Source organism: Rutidosis leptorrhynchoides, chromosome 10 (genome assembly GCF_046630445.1).
Source record: "Rutidosis leptorrhynchoides isolate AG116_Rl617_1_P2 chromosome 10, CSIRO_AGI_Rlap_v1, whole genome shotgun sequence".
NCBI classification, from domain to species: Eukaryota; Viridiplantae; Streptophyta; class Magnoliopsida; order Asterales; family Asteraceae; genus Rutidosis; species Rutidosis leptorrhynchoides.
The window spans coordinates 31,418,434-31,435,427 of record NC_092342.1 but is presented as its reverse complement, the minus strand read 5'-3'; the positions used below and the strand labels follow the sequence as shown (position 1 = coordinate 31,435,427).

Here is a 16,994-nt window from a genome sequence, read left to right as displayed (position 1 = left end):
AGATATGACGTCACACGAATTTTTTTTTTTAAAAGCACGCAAACTATATATGTGTATATATATATATATATATATATATATATATATATATATATATATATATATATATATATATATATATATATATATATATATATATATATATATCAACAAATGTACAAACATTACAACGACAATACAACGAGCTGATATATAACAACATAGGCAGACCGAAATCGAAATATACAAGTGAAACTAGCCTACAGTTGCACGTTTTTGTAAAGCCAAACTATACAGGGAAAATTCTAACACAAATTTTATTAACCAATCCCCATTCGATTATTTGAAACGCCAACATAGAAGCCCGGATTGAGGATCCATTGGTACGATTCATATACTATCTTTTATCGTCCACGACTACCACTCTAGGTGTACCTAAATTTCAAAATACACAAGACTACAAGAGTCATAAAGCAAGTGTGTATGTCATACACTTTACAAAAAAAAAAAAAAAAAAAAAAAAAAAAAAAAAAATTTATATGATATCAAACGATCTACTATATTTTTAGATAAAGTACTCCGTATTAGATTGTTACTCTTTCCTAAATTGTTGAAAATTATCTTACCGTTGGCTGAATTTTCGTCCGAGACAATCGATACAGTTTCTTCCTTCGGCCATCTCTCCCATTCCGATTTTCAAACATTGTCTACAATACACTCGTCCGCAAACCTTCAAGAGAGAACTATTTATCATTAAATGAAAATTTTTAACTACTCGCGGCAGGGGCGATTCTTAAGCAACTGGTGTGAGGTCCTATGACCCCACTATTTTAGACATTTTTTATAAAGCGTACTCTTCAAATTATATAAGATACCACTAAATATAACTATACGACCTCATATATTTTTAAAATTTATGATTGTTCGGAGTTAAACAACCACTAAAATACCCTTCAAATATAAGCTTTGAAAATTCTTTTGGAACCCATTAGTCTTTCATCCCGAATTTGACACTGTTGCGTGGTACTCGAGTTTGACTCATTACAAATTCAATTTGAGTGTAGTTTAAACGCGCTCAAATATGAGCGGAACATACTTTAGATTGTTTAGCAAACGTGCTCAAGCTCGAGTTTAGCTTATACTTTATATAAATTATCTATTTATTAATTTATAATAATGTAGTATGTAAAATGTAAATGTAATGAGGAAAAACAACCCGCTTCGCTGCGAGGTTGTTTTAGTCTGTTAGTTAAAGCTTCAAAAATAAAGGAATGAAAAAGGAAGGTAAATAAAAGGAAGTGAAAAAAAAAATTGTAAAAATAATGGGAATTTTTTTTTTTACAAAAAAGCAAATTACCAAATTACTCCAATGTTGGGGTATTTACAAAAGTGTCATCATGAACAATAGAAAACTCTCACCACAATTAGCCAATTTTCATCTAATATTATATAACACAAAAAAATATTTGTAAATACTTGTGGTTTGTTATATAACGAGTAAAACAAACTCGTGCTTCGTTGTAGGGTGTATTCTATCTGTTAATGGTCGGTAGTTTTGATCGGTCAGTGATCAATTAATTGGAGGTTTAAAGAATAAGAGAAAAAAAAAGTTGGGAAAAGAGTTTTTAAAAAAGGAAAACAAAAGTTCAATTTTTTTTTAAATCAAAATTCCCCGAAGTTGGGAGTATTTACAATAATGCCATCGTGAATAGTATCCTCTCATCACAAATAGTATTATTGAAGTTGGTAGTATTTACAGTAATGCCATCGTAAATAGTATCTTCTCATCATAAATATAAATAATATTATTTATTCATAATGATAATGATAATAAAGGTTGTTTTGCCTTAAAAAAAAAAAATAATGATACTAAATTTTAGTTCTTAGTCATCAATTGGTGATTGTAGATTAACACACTAAACACAATAACCTTCCCCTATGTTTATAACTAGTTTTCTCCTCCCATTCTGAATTTTTTGTTTTGTAGGTTTTGTATGAAAATAATACACTTTTAAAATTTAAGTTTTGTGTGAATTTAAAAACAAAATTTACTTTATTTCATTAAGTTTAAAAAAAATTATTTCTAAAATTCGTCGTGAGTTAAACAATAGGTCATAGAACCGAAATTGCTTTACTCGAGGGCGGGGCAAAAATTTTTATTATCATTATTTTAATTTTATTGATCTAAAGTATGCAAAAAAAAATAAAAATAATAATAATAATAATAATATATGTATATATATGTTTGTAGTTTATCTTATGTAAAACGGGGTAAAACAACGCACTTTCAAAGACTGGCATTAAGTTCAGCAAAAACTACTAATTTTGACGATAAGATGCAAAACATATGTGAAATTACAACAAAAGGAATGAACGATGAGGCGCGCCATCTATCATTCGACGAGCTTAGTAATTACAAACTGGGTATTTTTAATCACTTTTCTACACTAATCACCCTCATGAATTTATAATTATAGTCTGATTTCATGCAAATGAGGGCATTGCAAAATCTCAAGTGTGGGGAAGAGTTATAAATTCTCTCGGGTTTACACTTGGTTTAATTTCCAAATTTGGTGTAAATTTGAAAAAATTTCAACTAAATGAACTCAAAATTATATTTATACATATTTATGAACGATAAAACTAGGTAATAATACCGAAATTATTGTTACCCTAAAAAGATGACATAAATTGAGAAACAACTAAAACGCTTGAATTTATTTATTAGAAATAAAAAGACGCATAAAAAAGCTAAGTGTAGGGAGAATGTACCAAGTTATTCAATTAAAAATTGTCTATCACATGTTTCTGTAATGTTATTGCAGGTGCTTTTGTTTTGGACTAAATTAAATGTTTTACCCGTAATATTGTAATAAAGATGAAAGAAAAGATGGATCTACATGATGAATCAATTCCATCATTAAAATGAAGTAAAGTCTTCAGAAAAAGAAATGCGCTTCTTGATTTAGGTCAAGAAGTTGTCATCCAGACCAGTTGTAGAGTCTACGAAAAATCTTGAAAAGTTTTCTCTAAAATCAGCTGGAAATCCACGGACCTCAGCATCAAACAGGGTCGCCATGTGGTCAGACTTATCCTAACCATGAGAGGATCTGTCTCGTAAAATGGGGAGGGCGCCGTGCAAATTAGCTTGATAAGACTAATGAATCAGACCCTCGGAAAGGATGATCTCCTAAAAGATTAAAAATCAGCATTTAAGCCTGATATTACTCAATCCTTGAGATTGACCTTAAATATTGAGAATTACAACTCATGAAATTCGATGATATCTAAACTCGAGCTTGAACGAGAAAAATATTTTGATCAAATTAAAACCGAATTATTTTCTGAAAACCCATTTTCAATGCGTTCATTACCATTGAACGTAAAATCCTAAGAATTCATCAGAATTCATTAGGTCACCTGAACCAAATCGGGTGTCAACCGTAAGAACAGTGGTTGCATAGCATGGTCGAAGACAGGCCCCCCTTTTATAATAATAATAATACTACTTATATATATATATATATATATATATATATATATATATATATATATATATATACACACACACACACACACACACAAATATAGTTAATAAAAATATAGCGTTAAACTCAACTGTATCCCTGTGGAACGAACCGAACTTACTAAAAACTACACTACTCTACGATTAGGTACACTGCCTATAAGTGTTGTAGCAAGGTTTAGGTATATCCATTCAATAAATAAATAAATAACTTGTGTAAATTGTATCGTATTTAATAGTATTTCGTAATAAAAATAATAGTATTTTGTATACACCTCTGCACATATCAACGACACCGAGAATCATGGGGTATATCATTCAGTTAAAGTTCGAGTCTCAGCATGCATCTCCCACTGTTCGGCGGCCTGAAGATGAGATTTTATTTGTGCATCAATGCTGCACAATGAGACATTGTTTTGCTTCAGTTATGCAATAACCCGTTTCAGTTTGTTACGTAAGATGCACTCATCGTTCCCGAGATAGGTTCATACCACGCACGTTCCACAATAACATCAGCGTTTGCGATATCGAACCAAAGAATTGAATACTCGTACAGGTGTGGGACCGAAGTCTATGAAGGTGTTTTCTAGGATAATGAGGCAGTGATCCGAATATTCTTTGTCGAGAGTCTTAGCTGCAGAATTTGGCCACAATTGCAGCCACTTCTCAGTAACAATAAAACGATCGAGCTTACTAAGTTTGAGGCCATCATCACTAATTCGAATAAACTTTTTTCCACCGACCGGTATGTCTATAAGGCATGAGTTACCAATGAATTCGTTGAATTTGACAACTCGAGGTTTGTTGAATTCACAATTGAATCTTTCGTTTATTTTTCTCGCTTCATTGAAATCACCACATAGCATCCGTGGCATATTTATACATATAGCTAAGTAGATTTGCTAATCCATGCCAAAAGCTAACCTTTTTTTCGTTCGAGTGAGGTCCGTATACATTGACAATGGCAATTTCAGAATCAATGCTCGTCCAATGACCCTTAATGGCTAAGTGAAACTCACCCTCGATTGCTTGATTTATCACGAGTGCGTTGGTATCCCATATAAATATCATTCCACCCGATTTTCCCACAACATCTTTCTGAAAAAACTTGAAATCCGAGGAGCCCTAAAAAGATTTGATCCAGCTATCAACCACCTCGCCACACTTAGTTTCTTGTAGATCTAGAATAGTTGGCTTTTCTTTATGACAAATTCTTTTTAGCCATCTAATCTTTTCATCTTGACCTACACCACGAAAATTCAGAGAAATTATATTCATTAAAGAACTTACTAAAACGAAGAGGGTAGTGGGTAGCAGCTCCTGGCCATCATGTCTGCGAATTCTAATATTTTTTTCTAAACTCGCTGATTCTAATGCTACTGCTGGAGGATGCCTTGGATTTTGTGTTCCTGCTGTTGATGCCAAGTGAAGGTTTCAATTTCTTACTATTACTTTTTTATTTAGGAGAGGCCATTGATTTTATCGGTTGAGGTTTTTTGTTCTTATTACCACACCTGCCTAAATGTTTGACATATAGAAACCTTGAAGACCCTTGCCAATGGTTGATTTTGTCGCCATGTTTAGATTTAGAAATTTCTGAAGATGCGCAGGTCACTGGATCAACATGTGCAACTCGCTTGAAATTTAGTTCTTCAGTTTGATGAGAGTATAGTTTTTGTTTGATTTCATATGTTCGTCGATTTTTAGGCTTCGAGTTCTTATCACTAGATGTGGATTTTCTTTTGGAACAATGATCTGAGTTTTGTTTTGCAGCATCATTGTTGGGAGACAAGTAAAGGTTGGGGGTTTTGTTTATGTCGGTTGGTTTTTGGGTTGAATAGGTTGGGTTGGATAATGGAACACTGGATTTACATGTGATACCAATGTTTGGTGAGTTGTCAAGTATTAGGTCATATGAGTTGTATTCGTTAAGGAGGTCCAACACAATAAGAGGTGAAAAAGGTATTTTGGTTTAAGTTAACTGGGTCATCGGATGTATATTGGGCTTGATATTTTTGTGGAGGTTTTGAAGGGGTAGATGTGGGCTTAGGATTCTGGGTCGATCTGTTATGAAAGTTGGGCTTGGAGGGGTTAGGGTGGACTGGCCCATTAGTGCATGGGCCAGAAGGGGGAGACAAGGTTGTGGGGTTACTATTTTGGGGATATGTGTATCAGCTGAAAGGTTTTCTAGGGTTTTAGATTTTTGTCGTTCATATATTATCGAAGGGTGAATTACAATCATTATCCTTGGAATTGTCCATGTCACATTTAATGTCGCCAAAACGATTGTGAGTTTCCACACGCCTCAATTTTCTCTTCTCATTGGAAGAGTTACCGTTGGATTTCCGGCAATCACTCGAGCCAACGTTGCCGTCATTTTGCTTTTTTTATTTTCTGATGCTGGAATTTTCTGGTGTGATTTATGTGGTGTCTTCGTTATATGAGTTTATCCGTGATTCTTCATCGGAAAGTATCCATTCATAAAGAGATTCATCATCTCAATCCTCAGAGGAATTGGTATTTATATCAATTTCAACCAATTCATTAAGGTCTCCAATTACTACTACATAGACCACTGGGATATCATCGTTGAGTTTAACAAAGCCCGCTCCGAATTGGGGGTATTATTCTCTAATTGCCAACACTCACTCGATAATAATATGAGCTTTTTTAATTTAGATTCTAGTTTTACAAATTAATAGAACTTAGGTGGATTGGATTTTGATATTCATGTCATCCTTTAAGTCAAACAAGTTTCAGAAACTTGAGATTTAAGTGTTTTTTTAATCGAGAAAGTTGTTTTCGAGCGTTCCATTTAAGTTTTAGAACACTTCTCATGTTATAATTCTGATTAAAGACCACCCTTGTTTGAAATCAATTATTAATTTGTTCCTTGAGTCACATAGTGTTCGTCACACTTTTCGAATTTTAATTAGTGTTTGTGACTTAATTTCATACAGAGTAGAAGCTTAAGTAGTACTACGTAGCCTTTGTATTGTGTTATTTTTATGATTTAATTGAAAGTACAGGTACCCTGGTCTTGATAAAATCCACGGCTGAAATCTTGGGACGAACTAGAAAAAATTCGACCGCGCGTTGCTGCGGTTGTATTCGACGCGCGGTCGAATTTGAATATACGTTGTTTGGTACCTAATATATCTAGTATGTTGGGTTGTTTGTTGAACGTGTATGTATATGTATGTAAAGCTTTTTTAACGATGTCCGTTTCGCGTATAGTTAGTTGCGTTGTGTTCGTAAAATTATTTCGAGTTGAACGGTGGTCTCGGAAAAATTTAACTCGCACCGAGCGAGAATATAGGGCCCGTTATTTAGTGTTTTTTTAACGATATCCGTTTCGCGTGTAGTTAGTCCCGTTGGATTCTTGAGATTTTTTAGAGCTGAACGGTGGTATCGGAAAAATTTAACTCGCATAGAGAAGGAAGATATGACTCTCTGAAAAATCGGGTGTAGTTTATTAATTAAAATAAAAAATTGACATTTTGTACCCCTGTTTTGGGAGGTGAAGTTGCATATTGTTAAATTTTTGGGGGGTAAATTTTAGTTTTTCCATTTGTGTTTTTATGTGTCGTTTGGTTTAGTTTTTTGGGGCCAAACGGCCAAAATTGTGGTGTAAGTTAGCATATATTGAAATTGGATTCTTGAGATTTTTTAGAGCTGAACGGTGGTATCGGAAAAATTTAACTCGCATAGAGAAGGAAGATATGACTCTCTGAAAAATCGGGTGTAGTTTATTAATTAAAATAAAAAATTGACATTTTGTACCCCTGTTTTGGGAGGTGAAGTTGCATATTGTTAAATTTTTGGGGGGTAAATTTTAGTTTTTCCATTTGTGTTTTTATGTGTCGTTTGGTTTAGTTTTTTGGGGCCAAACGGCCAAAATTGTGGTGTAAGTTAGCATATATTGAAATTGAAATGAAATGAAATAAGGGTGATAGATAAGTTCTAACAAAAGTTTTGATAAATTCACTACAATTCTTCAAATGTGTATACTTAATTTATACGAAGCAAGCTTTAAATGCTTAAAAGTTATAAACTTATTAAATTGTTTCATAAAAATATTACCAATTAATTAAGCTAATATACTAAAGGATACATTTTTTGGCATCGGTTACACACAGTCGTACACAATTCAAAACGACAAAGATGTCTGCGTCTATAGTAACTTAACGTTGATATCATGACGACGTCATTTTTTTGAACATCAGTTTGGGATCACTCAGGGGACTTAACCATTTATGCGTTCATCTCCCGTAATTGCATAACCTGTCCCTAACTACTGTCCTAAAAGAAATCCGGACCATCCTAGAGCCCCTCCCTATTTTTTTTTTTTTAGGTATAGATGCAAATTCATTTCTCGAAGCAACCCCTCAATTATAATAAAGCTAAAAGCTAGAGAGAGACAAACAAATTTCCTGAAACATACGTGCAACCTATATAACGTATAAATTCTTATGTTATACGGAGTAAAACATTAGAGCTACATATATTTATTTCTCAAGTTCTCCATACAACAATTTTTTTTTTTTTTTTTTTTGGAAGATCAAAGAATATTATAAAAATCCATTATTCATAAACTACTTCTAATTTTAATTTATTATATTTTTATGTAAGGTTTGAACTTTGAAGTGTTTGACAATGTTATACGGATGTTAAATAAATTGTAAACTGAATATAAACCTTTACCACGTGGTTCAACTTCATAATACATACCACGCTCGCAACATCTAATGTTAACTCATCTTCCAGAATTTCATCTTACTTTTTGATCTGCATCCCATGCCATCTCTATTCCAGTTTTCCAGTTACACTCACCAAAACATTTAAAATTAAATAGAAAAAAAAAAAAAAAGACTCAAAACTAGTATTCTCTGAGGTTGCATACAACATAAAGTCCAAACTACAAACTTAAATATATAACATAAGAAGCTCAAAACTAGTGACACTTAATCACATATCTTAAGATCCGGTTACAACTCACAACCCACTTTGCTTTACAGATACCCCGTCGTCAACAAACTTCTCGTCCATCTTAGGTTCCACCACATTGTCCATCTGGTTTACCGTTTCATCCGCGGGGGCTACCGATAAGGTTGAAGTTTGTCCTTCAATCTCGCTTGTACTTTTGGGTAGCGAACAAGGTACAAGTCCCGTAAGCACAGTTTGCCATTCTAATGGAACTTGAGATGTATTATTAGTAGTAGCATTTACCATAATCATTTCGTCTTCTTTATCCGGATCACAGTTCAAATCCAACTGTTGCCCACCTTTACTACTACTCTCACCAACTTCAACTTCGATCTGATCGCTAATCCCGAGATTATCGTCCGGGACCACACCGTTAGTTAAAGCTAATAGTGATTTTTGAGCCTCTTCGGCTTCGCGATCCGATAACTGTTTCTTTTTACGAAGCATTAATGTTTTGAAACGACGTCTGACTGTGAGACAGACGTTACATAAGCAATTTGGTTTGTGTTTGCCTTTACCACTTGGGGGTTGAATACAAACTATACATGTGCATCCAGGCCGATGACGTGGATGTTTAGTGGTGGGACCCAATGAAGGCTCACCGAGTTCGCCAATGTTTTCACCTAATACTGCAGCAGTAGCTAATGCATCCAGTGCAGATACCACTTGTTCTTCAGCGACCTTTCCATTATCTGCAAGCTTTCGCTTCTTGGGATCTGGCAAAAATCAAATATTACTCGTAAAAAATAAATAAGTGTGTTACATATGACTAGAAACTAATAATATTGTATGTTTTTTACAACGCGATTCAGGAGGTGGTATGCATCAAATTTGTACTTCGTATAAGTTTCAACCCATTTGATCTGTTAATATATAAGGGTGGTGATAAATCAACATTGATTTTTGATAAATCCACTACATTTATGCATTAACCTTCAACTAGTTAATGCATAAATGTAGTGGATTAATCAAAGTGAAAATACAAAAACATTTGAAATGGATTCAGTTATAAATAAATGGGCGCAAATTTCTAACTCTTAAGTCGTATAACTAGACCATATGATGAAAGCTTTGAACAGTTTTTCACAGGATCATACATAATTTTAACATCAAATAATTACAGAGATAGTCCCTATAAAAAGAAAATACAAAACATTTGAAATGAATTCAGTTACAAGTAAATGGGCGCAAATTTCCAACTCTTAAGTCGTATAACTAGACCATATGATGAAAGCTTTGAACAGTTTTTCACAGGATAATACATAATTTTAACGTCAAATAATTACAGAGATAGTCCCTGTGGTTTGTATCAGTTACTGATTTAGTCCTTAGGGTTATTTTATCGGGATAGTCCTCGGCTCCTCCTAGTTTTTAGAAGTTGCTGAGATGGTCCTTATCACAAATGGTCGTTAAAAATCGTTAAAAAAAGTCGTTAAATCAATTAACATGCCTTGCACATGATGGTATTTTCGTCTTATGGTGAAATCAAAACAACTTCTGCAAACCACGAGGACTATCTTGATAAAAAACCCTAATGACTAAATCAGTAATTTGAACAAACCACGAGGACTATCTCAGTAATTGTCTGTTAGCAATAAAAAAAAATGTACACTATCTAGATACATACCTTTGCCGAACTTAAGAATTCGTTCCAAATCTTTTGTACTGATCTCATCTGGAGCTGAACATGTGCATCTGGCGCACCCCAAACACAAAAAGTGTTATTACAAGCAATTAGCCCAACATCCAAAAGCAGTAATACTAGTCCATTTACAATCTATTTTGTTACCTATTTGGATCCCAAACATTATCGGAGCACGTCCATTTTGGGGGAAGAAGAACATCGGAAGGTAACCTCCGCCATTTGGAGCAATTATCACACTGACCCCATTGTTCTTGTGACCTACAACACAATTGACAGACAAAAGAAACTATATGTTCATGAACTTTTCATAATATAAAAAACATGCAATACAGAGACCTAATAGGATAAGTCTACATTGTAAGTACGATGTCAACATGATTAGTGAACAGGCTTAAAGGGACACATGATCTGTTTTCTCCATAGCGACTGATAAATTTCTAAATGGGCTAACAATTATCAAGTTGCTTAATTTATTAACCCTGTCTAGCCCAATTAAGCCTAATTTTAGGGATTTCAACAAGGGCCCAAACACCAAAATGCTAAGTTGAAACGATCTATCAGGCAGAGACTGCTAATATGATACACAACAGTAGATTCAATTATAGATTCAATTAACTAATTAACTAATAATTTTGAACAAAAAAAACTAACCCGGATGCATTCATTGTGAATATGGTTTTCTTGCCAAAAACTGGTGGTTCCTGAATGATAAAAAAAAATGATATAATGATGAATATAATTCAGTAATTAAAAAGGATTTTGTGATATTAGATAGATTTTATCTTATGCTTACATCATATTCTTCAAATTCACAATCTTCAATCATGGAAATAGTTGGGTTGGAATTAGGGGACGGGCGTAACAACTCATGTGCTTCTTCCCATGTGACCTTCAACTCCATTGCATCTTCATTATGCATCAGCAGCCTCTTGTTTTTTGATCCTATATTACGACTCTTCTTCTTTTCCTGGATCAATGGCTTTTGATCCCCGTTTGCTACCCCATTTGCCATGCTTTGCTCCACATTTTTCTGCAAACCAAATGTAAGTTGGTAAGCAAATGTAAAACCAATCAGTGAATAAAAATATAACAGACAATCAGATAAGAAAAAGTCGAAGAAAAAGCACGTACTGTAGGCAGGTTTCCATTGCCAGCAGAAGTTCCACCAGCAACACTGTTAGCAGAAGCCGTTTCACCTTCCTGCTTGTTTTATCCAGTCATTTAACATTATATAAGATTTGTATTTTGTTTTTTTTTTAAATATAAAAACCATAATATATGTATCCATATGGCAGTAATTTTAGTATTATTTTTAAGTTGGCGACTAACATGTAACATGCATGGAAAAAGGTGTGCAAATGAAGAACTTAGGCAGTACTATCTAAGGTATAAAGAATTAAAGAACATACGGCAAAAGGATCACCTTTGTATCGGTAGAAACTGCTGCCTTTCGACAACCTATAACAAGCTTATCTCCAGGATTTAGTCGACTAAAAATAACTGCAGAAATTGACACAAAGGTTGAGAAGTTAGTATTAAAAAAGAAGCAGCAAAAAACCAGCAAAACATGTACTAACTAAAACCAGCGAATTCTAAATCTGTCTGTAGAAAAAGTTAGAGACGTGATTCATTAATTAATGCATGCATCAACCCATGTCAAAGTGGGACCAGAAACCACCATAATTCATTAGTGATTTACCCTTTTATACTAATTTTAAATCAGAAAAATGCCATTAAAGTTTTAAGACGTTGTAAGATAAGAAGGATACCTGTGTCCCCAGCTTGCAGTTGCATATTCTGTATGCAAGGAGTTACACCCTCTAAAACATACATACGACTGTTATTATTTGGCCAGAATCGAAACTGAAATGTCCACTCTTTCCCCTTTATATCCTGAATCCTTATTGGTAAACCTTCCGAATTATTGATAGCAGGGAAATATGCCTGGAAAATATTTTATTGTTACAATTAAAATTGCAGCAGGATGAAAAAAGATAGTGACATGATGTAAAAGAAATACTTACTTCAGCACATGCTTTAGGCAGAACCAACCGACCAATTCGACCAGCATCACTTGCACTCAAAATCTTCTCAAATAATGGAGTAATAGTGCAATCGGATTTCAAGCTAGAGGTTACAATTAAGAAAACCTTGTTTTCAAATAAGATTTACTTAACACTTGCCTTCAGATTGGAGACAGGGTACACCTATTTCCGTTTCCATAAAATATTTCATCCAAACTTAAAATTTTAAGGGCATTATTTTGATGGACTGCCCCTTTCACATATTATGAAAGAACCTGACAACTACCAAAAGTCCAAGGGTTTTTTTTATAACATGGGAACCATCTTTAAACTAATTTCTGTTTTAGGTATCCAAATCATGTTAGGCCAGAAAAACCCCATAAAAGATTAACAAAAAAAGGAATAAATAATATTGTTTAGACTCCACATGACAAAAAGTATACACAAAATGTGCCACATCATTGTTTTGAACGGCTTACCAGGTGAGATTACCCTAAATCAAAATCTGAAAATCGACTGCCTTAAATCAAACTTATTGAAACTTCATAGTTTTTTGCTCACCTGAAGAAGTTGGTTTACTAATATAGAAACGGGTATGATAAGTGCAGAGTACGTTTCTATACAATTAACACATTGTTCAAATACCTTTATAAGAGTAATATTTGGTTGAATTAATAGAAGTATAGAATGTAAAACTAGTGGTGTACTAGTTGCAAGTTCAAATTGATGACTTACTTAGTATTGTAGCCTGTATAAGCAAATTTGAACAAGAAGACAACGGTTAAAAAAATTTAAACACCACAGTAACTATCAACCCCTGCAGTGTCAATAAACCCTAAAATTAACCACAAGATTAATTGCCCAAATAAAAAAAAAGGGCACATATAATGGACAATTCAACATTTTAACATAAATAACAAAGGATACTCTCCAGATATCTGTAACAATTCTTGTTCAGTCATCTTCGGCCAATACCTTGGAAGTAATTGACTTTTGCCTCGGCCTTCAACAGGTGGTCTTGGAACTCGATCGTCTACTGACCCTTTATTTGATGGTGAACGTATACTAAGCCCAGGCTTTGACGGTTTTGTAAAAGTCAAACGTGACCTCTGACCTTGCTTAAAGGACGGAACTTTATCGAGTTCTCGTCCATCGACACCCGCACCAGAACTAGGGCTTACAAAAGACTTTGTAGTGGGCAGAGTATTATTACTATTACTAAGAGAATAATTTAAAGATGGTTTAGGAATAGATTCGTACGGGGGCTTGAAACCTAAATCTGTTCTGATATTATCTGGTGTGCCAAATAAAGATGGTGTATTTGGAAACATCATTCCAGAATCTTTACTAGAAGAAAGACGGTTTTCGTCTTGTTTGAATTGGTGACTGATTAATGGAGTAGAAGGTGAGGGTTGGGGTTTATCTATAAATTCAGATGATTGGGTTAGTTTTCCCTTATCAACGGTTGCACCATTATTGACTCGACTACCAATCACAGGGTGCCAAGTGCCGGTAAACGGAATGAACCCATTAGGAAGGTCGTTAGTGTAGTTCTGCAATGACAATTACTTACAATTATAACATCATGTATATGATAGCAAAAACAATGAAGGTTGAAAAAATGGGTGTGTCTTAAGGGTCATGTAACGATTTGAACAGGTTCAGATACAAGATGACTAGGGTCCAGTTGGGTTGACCTAAAACATTCTTGTCAGTCATACACGATATGGAAATTGTGCAGTTCAAGAATAGTCTAGCTTTTTGAAAATGATGATTTAAGAGCATATATGATTCTAAAAATACACGTCACACGGCTTTGACGTGTTTGACCGTATTAACCCTTTAAGATAAAATACAACCCTAAACAACTCATCAAGCTGCATGAATAAACTTACCGATAGCATGAGTCAACAGGCATGGGCGATTTTATGAAGGGACAAGCGGGGGCAGCCAGCCGCCCCCAGTGGATTTGCAATTTTCAGTGTAAAATTTTTGGATTTTTCGACTTTGCCCCCGGTGAATTTTTTTTTTGCCCCAAAACCTTCAAATTTTGTCCAAAAATCTCCAAATTTTACCCCAAAAACTTCAAATTTTGCCCACAAACCTTCAAATTTTGTCCCAAAACCTCCATAATTTGCCTAAAAATCTCCATTTTTTGTCCCAAAACCTCCATATTTGGCCCAAAAAAATTGCTACGGTTTTAAATTTTTTTTTGCCCCCGGTGAAAAAAAATCCTGGTACCGCCACTGTCAACAGGTATGACAAAATGTCACTAGCCCAAAATTACTACAGAAATTTGTAAGTAGTAATTCTGTGCTTTGGTTTTGGAATGTATTACTTCAAGTATCAAATATAAAATATAATTTATCCTTTGGAACATTATATACACATGACAGACTGCAATAACAAAAGATAATAATGATTACCGATATTGGCTTTGAGACATGTGTTCCCCTAGCTCTTATGCATTTTATACATGATATTCCTCCCAAATCAAGATATTCATGAAGATACTTTGATACAACGCATCCACAGTGAACAGGCTGCAATATAAAGAAAATGAGACCAAGTGAAAAAAACAGACGTGAAGTTATCGACTACAAGAATATTGGATCAAAAAATTACCTTTTTACAGAATTCGCATTCCCTCCAACCAGGTTCATTCAGATGGAATCTTTCACAATAGGTTACATGATCGTAAGCAGTTCTGGGTCCAAATAAAGAGTTTGAGCAAATTAAGAGTCACAAACGAAAATTCAAAACTAAGCCTAGATGCGAAGGGACTACAATCATCACCATCATACCAAAACGCACAACAGTACCATGTGTATATAAACCCATTAAACATCATATTCTACATCATAAGGATATTCATATGCATTAATGGACAAATCTTTAGAAGGGGAAAAGGGTCGAACCATTTTTATGATATGGGCAGAAGTGGTTCATAGTTCATACATTCAATTGCGATTAGTAAATTGCTCAGATAATTGTCACTTAATGATTACTTGAGCAAAAAAGAAGGAAAGCATGCCACACAACATACTAAAGACATTCATGAAAAATAAACCTTTTATTTACAAGGGTTATCATTTACGAAAAATATTCAGCCAATATCATTGTCCTCTCATTCTATATAAGGTTTATAGAAGTCAAATGCTTAAGTTTCACTTAGGTAGGTTTCCATTGTTAAACTTACATTCATGTGCTTTCCCTAATAAAATATTAAAATTCAAATAAAATCTTTATTATGCACCATCCTTTTCCTGCTTTCTTTAATCCATTGTCAAGTTAATACGTACAGAATAAAAGATATATCTATATATATTTCACAATGTGTTATGTTAGAAACCGTCGATCTCCCCTAGTGATTCATATCTAAATCACTAAATGACATGACACACTATTATGTAATAGAAGCGCATGCTACATGTGACTACAAAAATTTTATTATATCATTATTATGATTCAAAACTTATAAGGTGCATGAAAATACATGAACACTATGACCACAAACCAAATTGATTGCAATGTAATGCAAATCAAATTATATATTACAACAATAGTTAACAGCTGTATGCAAGCTCAGCCCTTTTAAACCTTATAATAAAAAAGCATTTTAATTTCTTACAAACAATGCATAGCTAAAATTATATCTCATGCAGTATCAATTGTAAATGCACAAATAATTTCTGTATTAAGGTTAAGGCTTTGAACATTATTATTGCATAATAATCACATAAGGAGTATAATACAATCATATATTCTAATATTCCTAATATACCATAAATAGACTTACAATAAAACACCGAAATATGTAAAATTCCCAAAATAGAAAGGGTAAAATCGGATTAGAAATTAAACATACCCACAAGGATAGCAAAGTGTAGCGAAACCACCGGCTTTCATAGGCCAACCTCTTTTCCATTGTTGAGATGATTTCGTTCCACATAATGCGTTCATGCAAATCTTTGAAGAAGAAGAAGAAGAAGACGACATTTGACTATTTTGACCACCTAATTTTGACTTTAATTTAAATCACTAGATCTTATAAATTACAATGATAAACCATGCATATTACAGTAAAAACCCCTAATTCAAAACCCTAGCACCAAAACACACAAATTAATTTACACTTTCACTCGTCAAACCGAACAAATCGTTCACGAATTTGACTAATTCGATAAAAACTAGAGCATAATCAGAACTTGTAACCTAAAATTTCGTAATTGAACGGATCGAAATCAAGTAAACAGAGCAGATACATATTTGAATGTATACATGTATACACACTCATTACATACATGAACAACTGTGAAGTGAAATTGAGAGCGTGTAGGTTGAAATCCGGCCGGAATTTGGTGGTTATATTGATGATTGTTGATTGTTGATTGATTAATGAGTGAATGTATAATAGATAGATATAGATATAAAATATAATATAAGGAGAGAGAGAAAGCGTGTGTGCATGCGGAATGAAATGAGAAAATGTGAAGTGAAAGAGAGATGAAAGAAGAACGAGAGACAAAATGCATGCACGACAACACTTTTTAAAGGGAAGTGATAAGAGGTCAAGATGAGTTCCGACTATGGAAGAAACCCTTGTTTTATTTTTTTATTAATTTTTAATTAAAGTATTATAATAATAAATAAAGTTATTGGCTAAAAATATATATCTACCATCATTTAATATGTACTCTTCATTTAATGTTAATGAAAATGAAAATGAAAATTAGAAATGGAAATAGAAGATGAAGTTAAATAGATATAAGGGTAATGTATATGCATGGCTATATTTATTCTTATTGTAGCATATTTTAAAATTAGAGTATAC

The 16,994-nt window shown here is 33.6% G+C and overlaps 1 protein-coding gene across 1 annotated transcript; it reads right to left on the bottom strand.

Annotated features, from left to right (window-relative positions):
• Positions 1–8,182: 8,182 nt before the first annotated feature.
• Positions 8,183–16,561, bottom strand: LOC139871604 (B3 domain-containing transcription repressor VAL1-like). Its single transcript, XM_071859316.1, has 13 exons — positions 16,029–16,561; positions 14,786–14,867; positions 14,587–14,703; positions 13,088–13,713; positions 12,161–12,263; positions 11,906–12,080; positions 11,560–11,636; positions 11,268–11,336; positions 10,930–11,166; positions 10,788–10,837; positions 10,281–10,394; positions 10,119–10,186; positions 8,183–9,207 (listed from the first exon to the last, which is right to left on the bottom strand). The coding sequence occupies exons 1-13, from the start codon at positions 16,157–16,159 to the stop codon at positions 8,501–8,503; spliced, it is 2,556 nt and encodes an 851-aa protein (XP_071715417.1). The 5' UTR covers positions 16,160–16,561; the 3' UTR covers positions 8,183–8,500.
• Between the last annotated feature and the right edge of the window lie 433 nt (positions 16,562–16,994).